Raw genomic sequence first — 14623 nt, forward strand, 5'->3', positions numbered from 1 at the left:
AAGGAGACAGAAAGCCAAACCTTAGCTTCAACATTAGAAGCAGCAAGGAATGCATAATTACCCTCTGAACATCACATTCTTCCACATAAGCAGATGCAGTGGTTGCTACAGATAGGATGACAACAAGCAGGGGAGGGATCCTCCTGACAAGCAGCCTGGGACTACACTGCAGTCCTAGAGACACAAGCAGAGAGCATGGCAAAGGAATCACAGCCTAACCCTACCCATGCAGCAATCCTGCTCCTCAGAGAGGCTTGGCTGAGAGCTCTGCTCATGGTTACCCAGCTGAGCTTAAAGCCCAAGGGGCATCTGCCCAGCTGCAGTGACACCTTTGAAATACCAGAGGCAAGGAGGAGCTGCCCTGCTGTGACAGAGGCATGGGAATCTCTGTTCTGTGAGGGTGTCATGTTTGGGCTTGAGGAGTCTGGTATTTTGCAGATGGGAGAGCATGGAGTGCTTGGTAATGCTCATGAAGTAAAGAAGCAAGGACCAAAGCCTCCTGCAGGGAGATGCGTCAGAGGAGTTTGTACAGTAGGGAAGCATGCAGGTGAGTTAAATACACCAGGAAGATGAGGACAGAGCTATTCCAGTGCCCCTCTTTTACCAGAGAGCACTGTCTTCATTCCAGCCTTGCTGGAGTTGGTGCTTGCATCTCTCTTGCTGGCATCCAGTGGCAGAGGGCAAATTCCCCTTCCCTGGCAGCTCGAGCAAGGCTTCAGACTTTGCATTTCAGCTGCTTCAGTGGAAGCACTACCTACCTCTTTTGCTCCAGCAGCAATAACATGACAGAGCAGACATTTGGGGCGGTAATTTTCAGGGCTAAGTCTATCAGACTTTGTCACTTCAGCCATTTGGAGTTATTTCTGCTGGCTGAAATAATTTAAAGAGACATCCAGAAAATTAAAGCAAGCATAACCTTTGTTGTGTCTGACACAAAGCACACTGCAGCACATCATTTTGCCAACAGAAGGACTTTTAAGACTGTAGCACAGCTAAGAAAAGCACGAAATCTAGGGTCAAGGCACAGAAGTGGACTTTCCTTTGCCATTCTGTAAGAAATCAAAGTGCCTGTGCTCAGACCCGGAGGTACCTATTCTCCAGGACTCAGATTTGTTTCCTTCATGTGTCATATTGATATTCAGGGCATGCTGCAAAGCATATTTATTTGCCCATGCTTCTTCTGAGACATGCTTGGGAGACAGAATTCCACATTATCTTTAGTTGATATTAGTTCAATTGATTTATCTATAATTTTTTAGGTATTTGTCACCTGTGTTTCTAGGTCTGTTGCAACGTTTTACAAGTGGAAATTATAAATAACTCCAGTTTGTGCAGACTCATACAGCAAAACCTAAACAGCTTTTAAGATATTCCTCCAGTTGCTGATACATTTCAGGTCCAGAATGTGCTCAGTCTCATGGACTGGACAGCATCACCCAAACAGGGAATCCAAAGCATTACTTCAGCATGCATATTCAAATATTTGCTGACAGATTAAGAACTGGAAATAACTCTACCTCTAAGTTAAGTTGCAGATATGGGGGGGAAAAAAAGGCGAAAAAAAAGGTTTTAAGCATGCAGAAATGCAGACTGGGTACGGAGAGTTGGCAACCTTGTAATTTCTGCTTCTCACTTCAGTCTGCTGACAGACATCCACTTTGCATTCCAGGAAAGGCAGGTTTGCTGCAGCAGCCTTCAGCTGGCAAGGAACTTCTCTTACAAACCTTCCCTGCCTTGTCCCAGGGATGCACTGTGGCTTTGGGAGCCTTATCAAGAGTTATGGGGAGGAAAGAATTTAAGGACACCAAGAATCAAGTGAAAGTGTCCCTCTACCCTCCCTCCTCTATTGGGATGCCAGGGCTCGAGCTCAAAGTACATGTCCCCTATCAGATCCAAGTACAAGCTCGTCTTTCTTAAATGGATTTTTTTAATCCAAAGGAGCAATATTTCCCTCTACTCACACTTAATACGATGGATCAAGATAATTGTCATTAGTACATCACTTGGTTAGTATCTAAACACACACACAGTCACATTAGGAAGGATTTTTACAAGCATATTATAAAGCCCTATAAAAATCTTAAATCTCAAACAAAGCTGGCACTTACTATCCTTGTGTGGTTATTTTAGCCTTATCTTCAGTGAGGATCTGGTTGGCCTATACAGAAACAGGTGATAAAAACAAAATAGCTGAAAACAAGCGTAGTCTTCCCTTTAATCAGGAAAAGAAGTTTGTAGGATCAGTTTGCACAGAACAAGAAAGCTGGGCCTTTCCAACTGGCTTGCAGGTCAGGGTGGCCAAGAGAGCAAGGGATTCCTGCTGGCAAGTGACGTGTTTCATTCCAAAGCCAGCTGAAGCCTGGTGGAAGGTGGAAAAGCAGGAGCTTTCTCTGCCCCTGGCACAACTTTGTGTTTACTTAAAGCACAAAGGTTGCCTGTAGCAGTTTAAATACCCTAAATTCAATCCCTGGCTCATTTTGCTGTCTGACTACTGTCACTGTTTTTTAATTAAGACACATTTTGCTAATGAACCCACGTGGAAAAGAAGCAAACACCTTCTCCCGCCCCTCCCAGTACACTCAGAAAACTTGTATTTGAAGGCAGTACTTCAACCCTAATCAGCAAGTTTTCTCCCTGCCAATGCTTAAAACAATATTAAAAAGAAGATACAGGCCCAAAACTCAAGAGCTGTACATTTCTAGTCATTCAGTCTACACTCGGAATCCCTATCATTGCTGTTTTGTAAATCTTAGTCACAAATGGGTTATGGACATAATAACACACACACATGCTCGGGAAAAACTGAAACACTGACAACATCCATTTTCTTTGAGTGGCCACTAGATAAACTCAGTGTTTACTTTTGAATTTTCACCCATACCTTCTAAACACGATCAGTAGGATGATATATCTGTGTGTTTACAGACAAGGAAGTACTTACATTCAGGTCACCCTAACAAGCCAAATCTGGAAGGGAAGAAAAAAAGATTTGTAGAAGTGGTTCGTTCCTCAAAAATAATATTATTCCTGTGTCCAAGATAAGAGGCATGCTATCTTAGGTGAACAGCAGCTTCCTTTATTTACAGGGCTCTCCTTCAACAATCATAAATAAAAATAAATCATGAATAAAGTAAAAGACACCATTTCCACTAGTCTTAAATTCAGGACAATGTAATGCAATCAAAATTTCAAGTCTTTCCAGAGTTTTCCAACAACAGCTGAGTATTGAAAAGGTAATAATAAAAGACAACACTTCCATCTGCAGCAAGAGCAACTGCCATGGAATTTGAGTTATCAGTGATAAGCTGATAGATTCTACAAGAGGGGCACTGAGCTGCCAGCTCCATAAAAGTAGCCTTACAAACATCTGGACTGGAATAATTCTTCTGAAAATAGTTGCATGCTTAAAATAGTCACCACTAAACCCATTCCACAAGAGATAAATCATGCTGCCAAGAGAAAGCAATAAAAAACAATCTAGGGTTCCAGGGAATTACTTGTTTTACAGTGAATTAGCAGAAGCACTGTAATGAATTTGCTCAAAAATGGACTAGGAAAGGCTAAAGCAGAGGGGCAGAGGCCAGCTCTCCTGCATCCTAATCCGGTGCACTGTTTACAGGACCATCCTTCATACTCCTAAAAGTGGGTTGGTCACTTGCTGAGGACAGAAGCCAGTGATGGCAACTGACTGCACTGAGTTCCACTTAAGAAAAAAATCCAGAATTAGGTCATTCTGGCCATCATCAAAAGAGAGTGAAGCAGCAGTCCTTAAATACTGCCAACACTTCAACTCCACATATTTATAAAATTATCTTTTTCATTAATGATCACGCAGTAAAGTTGCACAAATTCCCACCAGTTAAAAAAGGATTCCCAGCCCACTTGACCAGGAAAGCCACCAAATTTTGTGACTGGCAGTCCCAAGCAGCACAGCCCTCTGCATGGCTCTGCCTCCACACAGAGAAGCCTAATCACTGCACATGGCAAGCCAGCACGTTTCTGCCACTGTGCTTCTTATGAAGAGCCTCCAAACCACAGAAGCAGAAGGAAACTACTTATTCCTACACACCAGTTTCACAAGTCTACCTATACTATCTTCCTTACTCCACGGTCTCCAACTGAAGAATCTTTCAAAAGCAATTAATCAGCTTTCATTAGCTCTAAATTGCTTTTTGCTTGCTTGCGTGCAATTAAGAACTAATATCCAAGGAGTTAGACATTTATAAGGTGATTAACCATAATGAGTAACTGTTTTAAAGTATAGTCAACTGCTGAATATCAACAGATAGCTTAGATTTTCCCAATAAACTTTTTTTCCCCCATGTATTTGTACAAGCTTGCAAAAGAAGATTTATTTAGCAGAGGTTGAACACTCACCAGATAATAGTATATGTGTCTACTCTTTCCCTAGAAGGCAGCTAGCTATAGACAAAAATATCTGCAAATTAGCAATTAGTGTGGATTCAGAAGGTTTTAAGGTGACACTGACATGATGAAAAATCTATTTTTATGTGTGTAAAGTATATTTCAAGTTCAGACAAAGGAACACAGAAGGCACACACATTGTGATCAGCTCATGTACAAGACAAGAATCTGCTCAGCATTTGCAAATATCACCACATAAAATACATTTCCTCTCCTTGTGCTTCTATTCAATTAAATTGGTCAACCAGTGCTAAAAACATTTTTGAGCAGTCAGTAGCATATTAAGCACTGCCCAGGTTAGAATATCAAACCAAATGAGTGAGCTGGGTCCAAGGTTATAAACAGTAAATGAAATTCTTTTTTCACCACTCCAGCATAATATCAAAAAGCTTTAGTTATGTTAATGAGACCAAATTTCTGAAAGAAAAATTATTCACTTGTTTCACATATTTCCCTGCATGTGGCATCCAATGTAACACAAGTGCAACTCACTCACTACACTCAAAAATCTGTCAGAGAAAACCCCACTTAGGTGTTCATCAAGTAGATCTCACACAAGAACTTGCAGGTCAACACTCACAAGAGGATGAAACCTCATTCTCCTTAGAGTAGAGCTTGTCACTCACAGTAAAAGCTGGAAGCTCCAACTCAGCTGCAGTCTGCAGGGTACTCAGAAACGCTTCTTGATAAGAAAGTATCCCCAGAACACAACCAAGGACTTATTTCATCAGTATTTCCCTGCATTTTCCTTCCTGCAGAGCCATAGGAGGAGTTAAGCTGTTTTCATGGAGAGAGTCATTAGCAGAACAAGTAGCATCCAAGTTTTCTGCAGTTTTCTTCAGCAGCAACCCCAGAACAGCAAAACTTGAGGAAAAGTAGAGGTGTTCTCAGGACTCTAACCTATGTACAGGACTTCGATTAGAAAATAAGTGAACCATTTGAAGCTTTAAAACATATTTATCTGCTTCATTTTGGAGCTGTATAAGAGAAAACCCTGAAATGACACTTTCATCATGCAATTTTTTTCTTCTCCTGTTTTTACGGCAATGTTTCACATTTCTATTTTCTCTTCAAAATTATGTCCCAGTTAAGAAATCCCATATTTATCTAATACATGAGGAATGAGTCAGTTATTGATGGAGGAAAATGAGTTTATATGAGAAAATAAGCATTATGCCTGCTGGATTAATGTTTTCAACAGTCATTACATTGCTTAGTGGAGCAGAGAGCATGAGCCTAAAAGCAGTATTAGTACCTACTTTAGGATGAAGTTGTTCACATTTAACCAGTTTCAGGACTCCTCTAAAAACCCTTCAGAGTAAGTATTTTTAGCTGGAGGGGAAGTAAGTATTTTTAGCCACTCGAGGAACCGGGCTGGAAGTGCTGAAGAGCAGTGTCCTCTCAGGCTCCACAGCACACTCCTCTCCCCTGCCATGCAAACATGCCCTTCTCAACAGCGTGGCCATGGAGAAAAAGGAGGCCCCTGTTCCAGACACAGAGCATCCCACATAGGGCTAGCCAGGAAAATCTGTTTGGAGCCAGAATACTTTCTAATAAGTCTGAAGTTCTTGTAAGCTTGGGGCCTGCAGTCTTTCAAGATGACAAAAATCAAGGGGGTACTATCTGAATGTTTTTACTTTTCCAACAGGTAACTGCTACGGGTAAAGATCATCTTTAAAAGGGAACATGGATTTAATAAACTCAACTGAACAAAACAGTACATCAGAAGAACCTTTCAAATGGGCAACATCCAAGATTCTCATTTCCATTACCCTGTCTGTGCTTGCTCTAATGACAACGGCCATCAATTCTCTTGTGATGACTGCAATAATTGTGACAAGAAAGCTCCACCACCCCGCCAACTATCTAATCTGCTCTCTTGCAGTGACTGACTTCCTTGTGGCAGTCCTGGTGATGCCCTTCAGCATTGTCTACATTGTAGAGGAGACCTGGATCATGGGGCAGGTGGTGTGTGACATTTGGCTGAGCGTGGACATCACGTGCTGCACTTGTTCCATCTTGCATCTCTCCGCCATTGCTTTGGACCGGTACAGAGCGATCACGGATGCCGTGGAATATGCCCGGAAAAGGACACCTAAGCACGCTGGTATCATGATAGCAGTTGTGTGGATCATATCTATTTTTATCTCCATGCCGCCTTTGTTCTGGAGGCACCAGACAACCAGCAGGGAGGACGAATGCATCATCAAGCACGACCACATTGTTTTCACCATTTACTCCACGTTTGGCGCCTTCTACATCCCTCTGGCCTTGATCCTGATCCTTTACTACAAGATCTACAAAGCAGCAAAGACATTTCACAGGAGAAGCGTCAGCCGGATCGTGAGGGAGGAGGGGGTGAATGGACAAGTCCTTTTGGATGCAGGTGAAAGAAGCACCAAGTCAGCTTCAATGCCCAGCACAACGGAGAAGACTTCAGATCCCCTGGTGAACTCTGATAAAATCAACATCACCCTACGAAGCCCCAGGTCTGAATCTAAGCACGAGAAGTCCTGGAAAAAACAGAGAATCTCCAGCACAAGAGAGCGAAAGGCAGCAACGACACTGGGTTTGATCTTGGGGGCATTTGTGATCTGCTGGCTCCCATTTTTTGTAAAGGAAGTAGTTGTTAATACCTGTGAAACATGTCACATCTCAGAAGACATGTCTAATTTCCTAGCATGGCTGGGATATATAAACTCCCTTGTTAACCCTTTAATCTACACAATCTTTAATGAAGATTTCAAGAAAGCCTTCCAGAAGCTTGTACGGTGCGGGCAATAACTTTAAGAGCTTTTGTTCGTACAAGGAGAACATAGTCATTGTTTTTTAACCTGTATAAATTTATATAACTGAGATGACATTTGTTGTATTTAAGGCAAAGCACCAGGACACTGCATTTACATTACAATGACTTTTTTTGTATAGGTAATATTGGGAGCATTAATTGCCCAAGTTTTAAAGAGATGGATCATCTGGGTTTGGTTTTGCTCTAGAAAAAGAGGTAGCATACTGTGGCTCTGATCCAGTTGGGATTTGCAGAGCTGCCTAGCTTGAAGCGTTACATTAAATATGAAGGAAATATACACTTGAAGCAGACAAAGAAACAAAACTTTTTTTAAAGTAACCCTCAGTCATCAATGAAATGTTAAGTAAAACAAACATGTTTTAAACCCTACTGATACAAGATAGAAAATATACCATGGAATGACAACATGATTTTAACAGTCTGGCACAGGCCTGCAGTATAGAGCCAAGCCATTCACAGCCAAGGGTAGTAGTTTTAAATATATCTACCATCATCCTATGCCGATCAGCTGAGTGAGCTTCTGTCCTGCCTTGTCCCATGGATGGACATCCCTGGGTAACACAGCACCCCAGCAGCAGGCAAGTGGCTCTCATGGATTACCAGTTTCAGAGCAAACCAGTGTCGGGAGCCCTCTGACACTGCACACCCACAACAGATGTGAGCATAACCCCAAGGGAAACAGCCAAACATCTGGGGCACCTCCAGTGAGCTGGGTACACAGAGTGCCCAGTGCTCCGAGACACCGCTTCTGTGGGCACTGGGGAGGGAAGGCTCATAAAGAGCAGCTGGTTCTCCTCATGGAGATATTAGAAGGGAGAGAAGCATGAGAACTCCTTTCTCCATGTCCTCACACCTGGCCAGGCACGGAGCCTGTGACTTGCAGCACCAAACCCAGCCACAACTCATGTCGGGGCCGAGCACTGCTGACAGAGGGTGGCTTAGTGAGGTTTGAAGAACTGTGGCTGACAGCTCCAGCTTAGCATGCTTAGCCCTCCATCCTCAGTTGCCTGATGCTCTCTGAGCCTTTTCTCGACTGCCCTGAGCACTGGGGTTGTGCTCCCTCTCTCCAAGCAAGTGAGAAAACACCACAGTGCTGGCAGGATGGGTCTCTAGAAAAGGCTGTGCAGCACCTTCTGCAGCAAGGGTGGAGGGAGTGACCTCAGTATGCATTGCACACCTGGGCAGGGGATCTTGTGGGATGCTCACTGGGAAGCTCACCTCTAAATTCCTCCTTCCCCCAGAGCATCCATGCATATTCCCATTCCCAGCAGAGTTAAAAAGGCATTACAGGAACTCCTGCCAGCCCTGACTAACTTATTTAGTCAAAGATAACCTCTATGAACAAATCCCTTCCAAGGCCTCAAAGACAGCACCTTGGTCAATCCTGATTGACAAGCTCTAGATGCCAAGCCATGGAGTTAAGAGCCACACCAAAGCCCAGGGACAGGTTTTGCAGTTTTCAGGACAAACAGATTCAGGCTATGTCACTAAGAGCCCAGCTTCAAATTCTTTGTCAGACATTCAGTGCTGCCTCTGAGGAATAGGGACTTGAGGCTCCTTACAGGGACTACAAATCCCACTGTCGGCAGCAGCAATCCCCTGCAAAGGTGCTCCAGTTTGGAACCTGGGCCACCAGCTTAGGAACACCACAAAGGAACAGAGACATGACAGCACCATGCTCACCCTTAGCTGGGGAAAGGTGTCACTGGCCCTTGCAGTTGTTCTTCCAAGAGACTTTCAGTGGTTTGCATTAGACAAAAAAGAAAAATCACCAGTAAAAAAAATCATCACTGTTGTTTCTCTCTCCCCCTCTCCCTCTTTTCTATTACAAACTCAAAAGTTTGTAATAATTTTTGTATTTTGCTCGCTGGCTACCAGCTGACACAGCTGTCAAAAGGGTTTCCTGCAAGACGACAAGGTTTGAAACTTGAGATATTGAACAAATTTGTTTCTGTCACTTGCAACATACTCTATTCTGCTTTCACATCAAGGTCCAGATGAAATGCTATTCAGAACTACCAGAAACAGTGCATTTGCTTTGCCATGGATTTTAACACAGCCAGGAATCTAATGGAAAACTCACTTGTCATACCATGGAGATCTAGCACAGCAGTGGCACAGCTAAATTTCGAAGATACTAGGATGTGACAGAGTGGAATTGGCTCATGCTCAGTGCAAGCCAGCACACTTTATTACCATTGCAGTCAGAGCACAGCCTCTGCAGCCCCTGTGACCTCAGCAATGCCTGCATTATGCTGAAAGAAAAAAATCACTCTAAGCATCAGCTGTGCTCCACTGTCTCCAGAAAGAGCCATGAAATTTAGCCTTCTAAAAGGATTAGCGGATTAGCAGGAGGCAGCACACTAAAACATTCAATCTTGAAGACCTCTGTTTCCCACATTTACTGAGTCATAACACTGGGTATCTGGGGGAATCCATTCCTCTCCCCCTGCCTCTGCCTTTATGGCTGCTGGAGTACAGACTATATTGTTTATCCTCTTACTCGTAAGATGTTTGACAATATCTTGTGAAATCAAATTGGAAGGAAAAATAGGGGCTGCTTTCCAGGAGAAAAGATACTTAAAATACTCATTTAAATAATAATGGGTGAAGCTCAAAGAAGGAACCATATGTAGATAAACAGAAAATAGCTGTCATTTATGCACTATTAACAGTATTATACTCTGAAACTAATTAAGCTGCTAAACATTTCTCAAGATGCAGGGTGGTTTCTTTTGTATTGTTTTCACTGAGCTGTATCTGCTCGCCCTTCAACACAGTGGTGGGAGAGGCAACTACAAGAAATCTGATCAAACAAGTGGGCAGTTATTCCATTAAAAGCACTTGCGGCTTGTGGACCATCATTTCTTGGTGTCTGACTGCGACTCATCACTCGTCCCCTTACAGAACTCACTGTGCCAAACACCTCCCCACACAGCACCACACAGTATCATTTCATCTCTAGCATTTATCCATGCATGTGATGTGTCCAAAAAAAAAAAAAACAAAACATTAATTCTCCTTTCAAAATGCATAAAGGTTAAGACATCTGCAGGATGCTGCTTTCCCTCCCCATGAAGCATCCACTGGACCTTAGCACCAGGTTCAAGGAGCATGACAGAACACGATTTTAAGCACTGGAGCTAAGATTTTTTTTGCAAGTAGCTGTGTGCCCTGTGAGAGTTCAGTCTCAGCAAAGAGAAAAAAATGTGTCTGGTTTCCCACCTCTGTCAGAAGACTCTGTGTGTATTTCAGGGACAGGGTTTACATCTCCTCCCGAGTTTGCACAGAGCTTCCCAGGTCGCTATCCCTGCTGCAGCTGCCCTCCCTGTTGCTGGTCACTGCCCACCCATCAGTTTAGATTTCTTCCAACACCCAGAGAACTGGATTTGGAGCAGCTGACCCACTCCCACTTCAGCTTTCACAGAGAACGGTTCCTGAAGCAGCTGTGAACACGATATCCAGTGCAGGTGGATGGTTTTTACTAACAACAAGCAGTTAGATACACCTCGTTATCCTGTACTCATTTATTTGCCTTTCCTCCCTGCCAGATGCTTTATTGGTGTCCTTTCCTCCTGAGGATGGCATATCCCTACAAAGAGCTTGGGGACACAAAAATACATTTGTTTTAGTGATGCAGTCACACTTGTTAACGCATGACTGTACCACCCAGAAACACCCACCTCATCCAAATGCGCTTTTGGCAGCCACTGTCTTCAGCTGCTGCCTGATTGTTCTCGGTGCTGGGGAGGTACACGGAAATAGCTCTGTGCCAAATTGTTTTCTCCAGTAGTTACAAACTCAGCACATTATTTCTAGGCAAGTACACATTACTACTCGACCTTTGCATGTCAGATTCCCCTTGCAGAAGAGAAACAGAAAATCATTGCTGTAGCCTCTGCAAAAAAAAAGGGAAAAAAAGGGCTTTTTGGAGCTCTGCACACCAAAGAGTGAATCCTACAGGAAAGTGAGAGGAAACTCTTGTGGCAGCCCTGTAAAGATTAAGAAGAACCCTAACACTTGTGTCAGTCCTACTACAGGGACAGTACTACAGATAGAAGAACCGCTAAAAATCCCCAGCAAGATGTTGGTATCTCCTCCCCTGTGAAATCCTGAAATTAATTAAACTGATTATTTTTTTCAGATTTTTCATTGTCTTCTGGAGATCCAGGGTCAAATTTCCTATTTCCGTCCTCGACCAGGAAAGCTAAGCCTCTAAAAGAAACATAAATGGTTTTTTGATCTAGTGTTTGTAGCCATCATAAAGTAACTCAAAAAAATTAAAGCTTTGATGACACTGATTTTGGCTAAGAGGAAAGATTACAGAGACCAGAACAAACAGAAGTCAGCAGCAAGGGCTGTGAACAGACAAGGTTACCAACCAAATTCAAAACAGCTTTTCTGGTGTCAACTCCCCCACATATAATGGACACAGTGACTGAAAGCAACCTTATATCCTCACTTTGTATCCTAACTTACTAAAATATGAGTTTCATATTTTAGTAAGTGGTTTACATGTATGTGGTTTACTTCACATTCAAGAGAGTTACTTCTTAAGAAAGAACTCTGCAACTCAGGAACATTTCAGAAGGGAATATTTTCAGGCAAGGAAAAAGTACTGTGTTTCATTAGTCAAAGTACATTAGTACAATTATGAATTAAATAACCTGATTGGGGCAGTGTAAAGTCAGAGAGGCTGCTTATCAAATGCCATTGCTTTTTATCCACTAATTGCTCAAATCAAGTGTATCTACTCTTGTTTATGATATAATACTATTATTTATATTATATATAATACAAGCCTAAAATTATTTAAAATACAGTTTTGAAGGTATTCATTGCTATACACCAGATGGGCAGCACTAATAAAAATTAGCCTCTCTTTCCACTTTAAAGCAAAATACCTCCTATACATGCATGATATTTTTCCCCCACTAAATTAAGCCTTTCCCTTTCTTGTACACCCATTCATTTGAAACTCAGTGTATTTCATGGTTTCGGTTTAAAGATGAAAAACATGTTTAACACCACAAAAAGCGCTAACTGCTACGGTAATGCTAGAAGAGCGATTAATCTTCTCACTTTCGGTTTAGATCATGACTGGTGGTAGACATTTAATGCAATAGCTGGTTCTGTGCTGGCAGCACTCCAAGATGCAAAAGCTGTGGCTAATTTGTATGACAGCAAGCGTCTGCTAAGCAACTCACTCTTGGCTAAGCCTGGTTTCCCATCTCTCACAGTACAAAGCTGCACAAAATAGTCCACAGCCATGAAATAAGGAGTCAGCCAGTTTGCACTCCAGTTGTTTCTGGTCTGGCAGTCACTAGAAGGTGGTTGCCCCACAAACACACACCTCTAACCAGCAGCAGCAAAGCTGTGCCTGTATCCACAGCAAAAAAGAAATCTTTCACATTCATCAATTACTTTGGAGGCAGCCTGAACTGACTCATGGCCAGGTGGACTCAACACAGAGCAGCACTGTTCCCCAGCCAGACACAAAAAGAGATCCCTTCAAGGAGGATGCCAGTGATGAGCAAATCAGTGTTGCATTACCTCAACAGCTCTGGTCAATACAGGGCTTGCATTCCCTGTCATCAAAAAGTTCATCTGTGAAGCTTGAGGTGATCCATCACCTTAGGTATATGTAAAAATACTGGAATTTAAGGTAAGAAAAATTCAAGCTAAGTGTTTCCAGGTTGGGGATTTGTCTTCCACATCTACTTTGACAGACAGTAAACTGCGATAATTTGGAACACAAAACAGTTTCCCAAGCCAGATATATCTACAACAGGTAAGCATGGCTTTATTTTTCACACACATAAATCTAAGTTATGTTACTATTGGACTGTTTCTAACCCCCTTCATTGATGGCCTTCTGCATTTTGGCAAGTATTTCTCTCATCTGATTTTCAAAGTTAGTAAGAAATACTAATTAATTAATTATCTCAGGTAGGTCTTCTCTCATTTTTACAGTTAGAAAACCAAAAGCTAAGGGAAATAGGCAGCCAGCACCTCATCCTGAGGTCCTGGGGTGGAGGACAGGAGGAGAGGGGAAAGGAGGGGAAGGGAGGAGAGCGGTCCCTTTGTTAACTGCACAAGGAATCACATACTACTGTCTGAGGGATGAAAATGAGAGCTGTAGAGAAAACAAATCAGGAAAGGGGAAGGAGGAGAACAGGGAGAGAGAAAGACTGAGCAATTTTCTTCTTTTAGAGCCAGGCGGCCTTGAAATAAACTTGCTTGAACTCATCACAGCTCAGATCCAACTAACAAAAGTGCCAGTTCACTTTGGAGCTGCCTAGCACCTCCCGGAGCTGAGAGAGGGAGAGGAGGTGGTTTTGCCATCTCCATCCCACGCAGGGTCAGTACAGCACTGTACAGCAGAGCACACGTGATCCTTCTCCAAGACTGCTGTGACAGCTCCGGTCAGCGCCAGCCGTGCACAGCCAGTGAGGCTGGGGAACTGCACGTACTGAGATCTTCAGGGGTACAAACAGCGGAGGAAAAAAATGAGTAGTAAGAAAGGACATCTTAAAATCTTATCTACATTCCAATGCCCTGCCACCTTCTCAAAAGCCACGTCGAGCACCTGGAGAGCTGAGTGAAGATTTTGTCCCTTGCTTTAGACAGGGCAGGGATAGATGCTCAGCACACTTTATATCTCAGAAATACAATTTACACAGTCAAACCACTACCATGTTTCCTGCTTCTCCTTGTTAAATACCCCAGTGTATGCCAATCCTCCCAGCCCCCTGCCAGCCTGGCTTTTGCCTGTGTCTCCAGCTCACTGAACACAGTGTTAAAGCACGCCATAACAATTTACTCCACCAGTCCTCTGTTTCATTTGACTGGAGAAGAATAACAAAAAGCAACTGAAACATCCTTCAAACTCTAAACCTGCAAGTAAGACATAAAATAGAAATAGAAGGAAGCAGTCTAGATTTAACAGAAAATAAATCAAGTGACACTCCTCTGAACCACCCTTTCTACTTGCCCCACTCCATTCTGTGTTCTCACCCACAGCACACTGCACACCGTGAGTGAAGGGAAAAAGTTATTTCAGTAGCAGGTTTGACTTATTTTGTATAGTTGGGCAAAAGAGCTCTCATTTAAAGATCCTTCAGGGGAACAAAGGATGCTGTGAAATGATGACCCGCTTTGCCTTCTCTCATGCTCAGCTGTACAAGCAAAACCAAAAGGGGAGTGAGGGATCATTGACTCAGGTGCAGACAGGGAAGTACAGCACAGATGAAAGGGGAGAATGAGGAAGGAGCAGGCTCTCACCGAGGGCTGGGTTCTCAAGGGACAGAGCAGCTTTGCCTCAGCCCCCGGACGCTTTGTGAGGGGACAACCCCAGCAAGAAACCACGAGTACACAACCAGCGGGTTG

The 14623-nt window shown here is 43.1% G+C and overlaps 1 protein-coding gene across 2 annotated transcripts in view; it reads left to right on the top strand.

Annotated features, from left to right (window-relative positions):
• Positions 1–10224, top strand: part of HTR1F (5-hydroxytryptamine receptor 1F) — a 105501-nt gene extending 95277 nt beyond the window's left edge. For both annotated transcript variants that reach the window (XM_042038067.1, XM_042038066.1), the window contains one exon: positions 6074–10224. In XM_042038067.1, the coding sequence (XP_041894001.1) occupies positions 6112–7209 (1098 nt within the window). In that variant the 5' untranslated portion in view covers positions 6074–6111 and the 3' untranslated portion in view covers positions 7210–10224. The remainder of the gene's footprint in view (positions 1–6073) is intronic.
• The last annotated feature ends 4399 nt before the right edge of the window (positions 10225–14623 follow it).

The sequence above is a fragment of the Corvus kubaryi genome, unplaced genomic scaffold (genome assembly GCF_017639235.1).
Source record: "Corvus kubaryi isolate FWS band 111438036 unplaced genomic scaffold, C.kubaryi_AGA036_p1.0 37391, whole genome shotgun sequence".
Classification (NCBI taxonomy): Eukaryota; Metazoa; Chordata; class Aves; order Passeriformes; family Corvidae; genus Corvus; species Corvus kubaryi.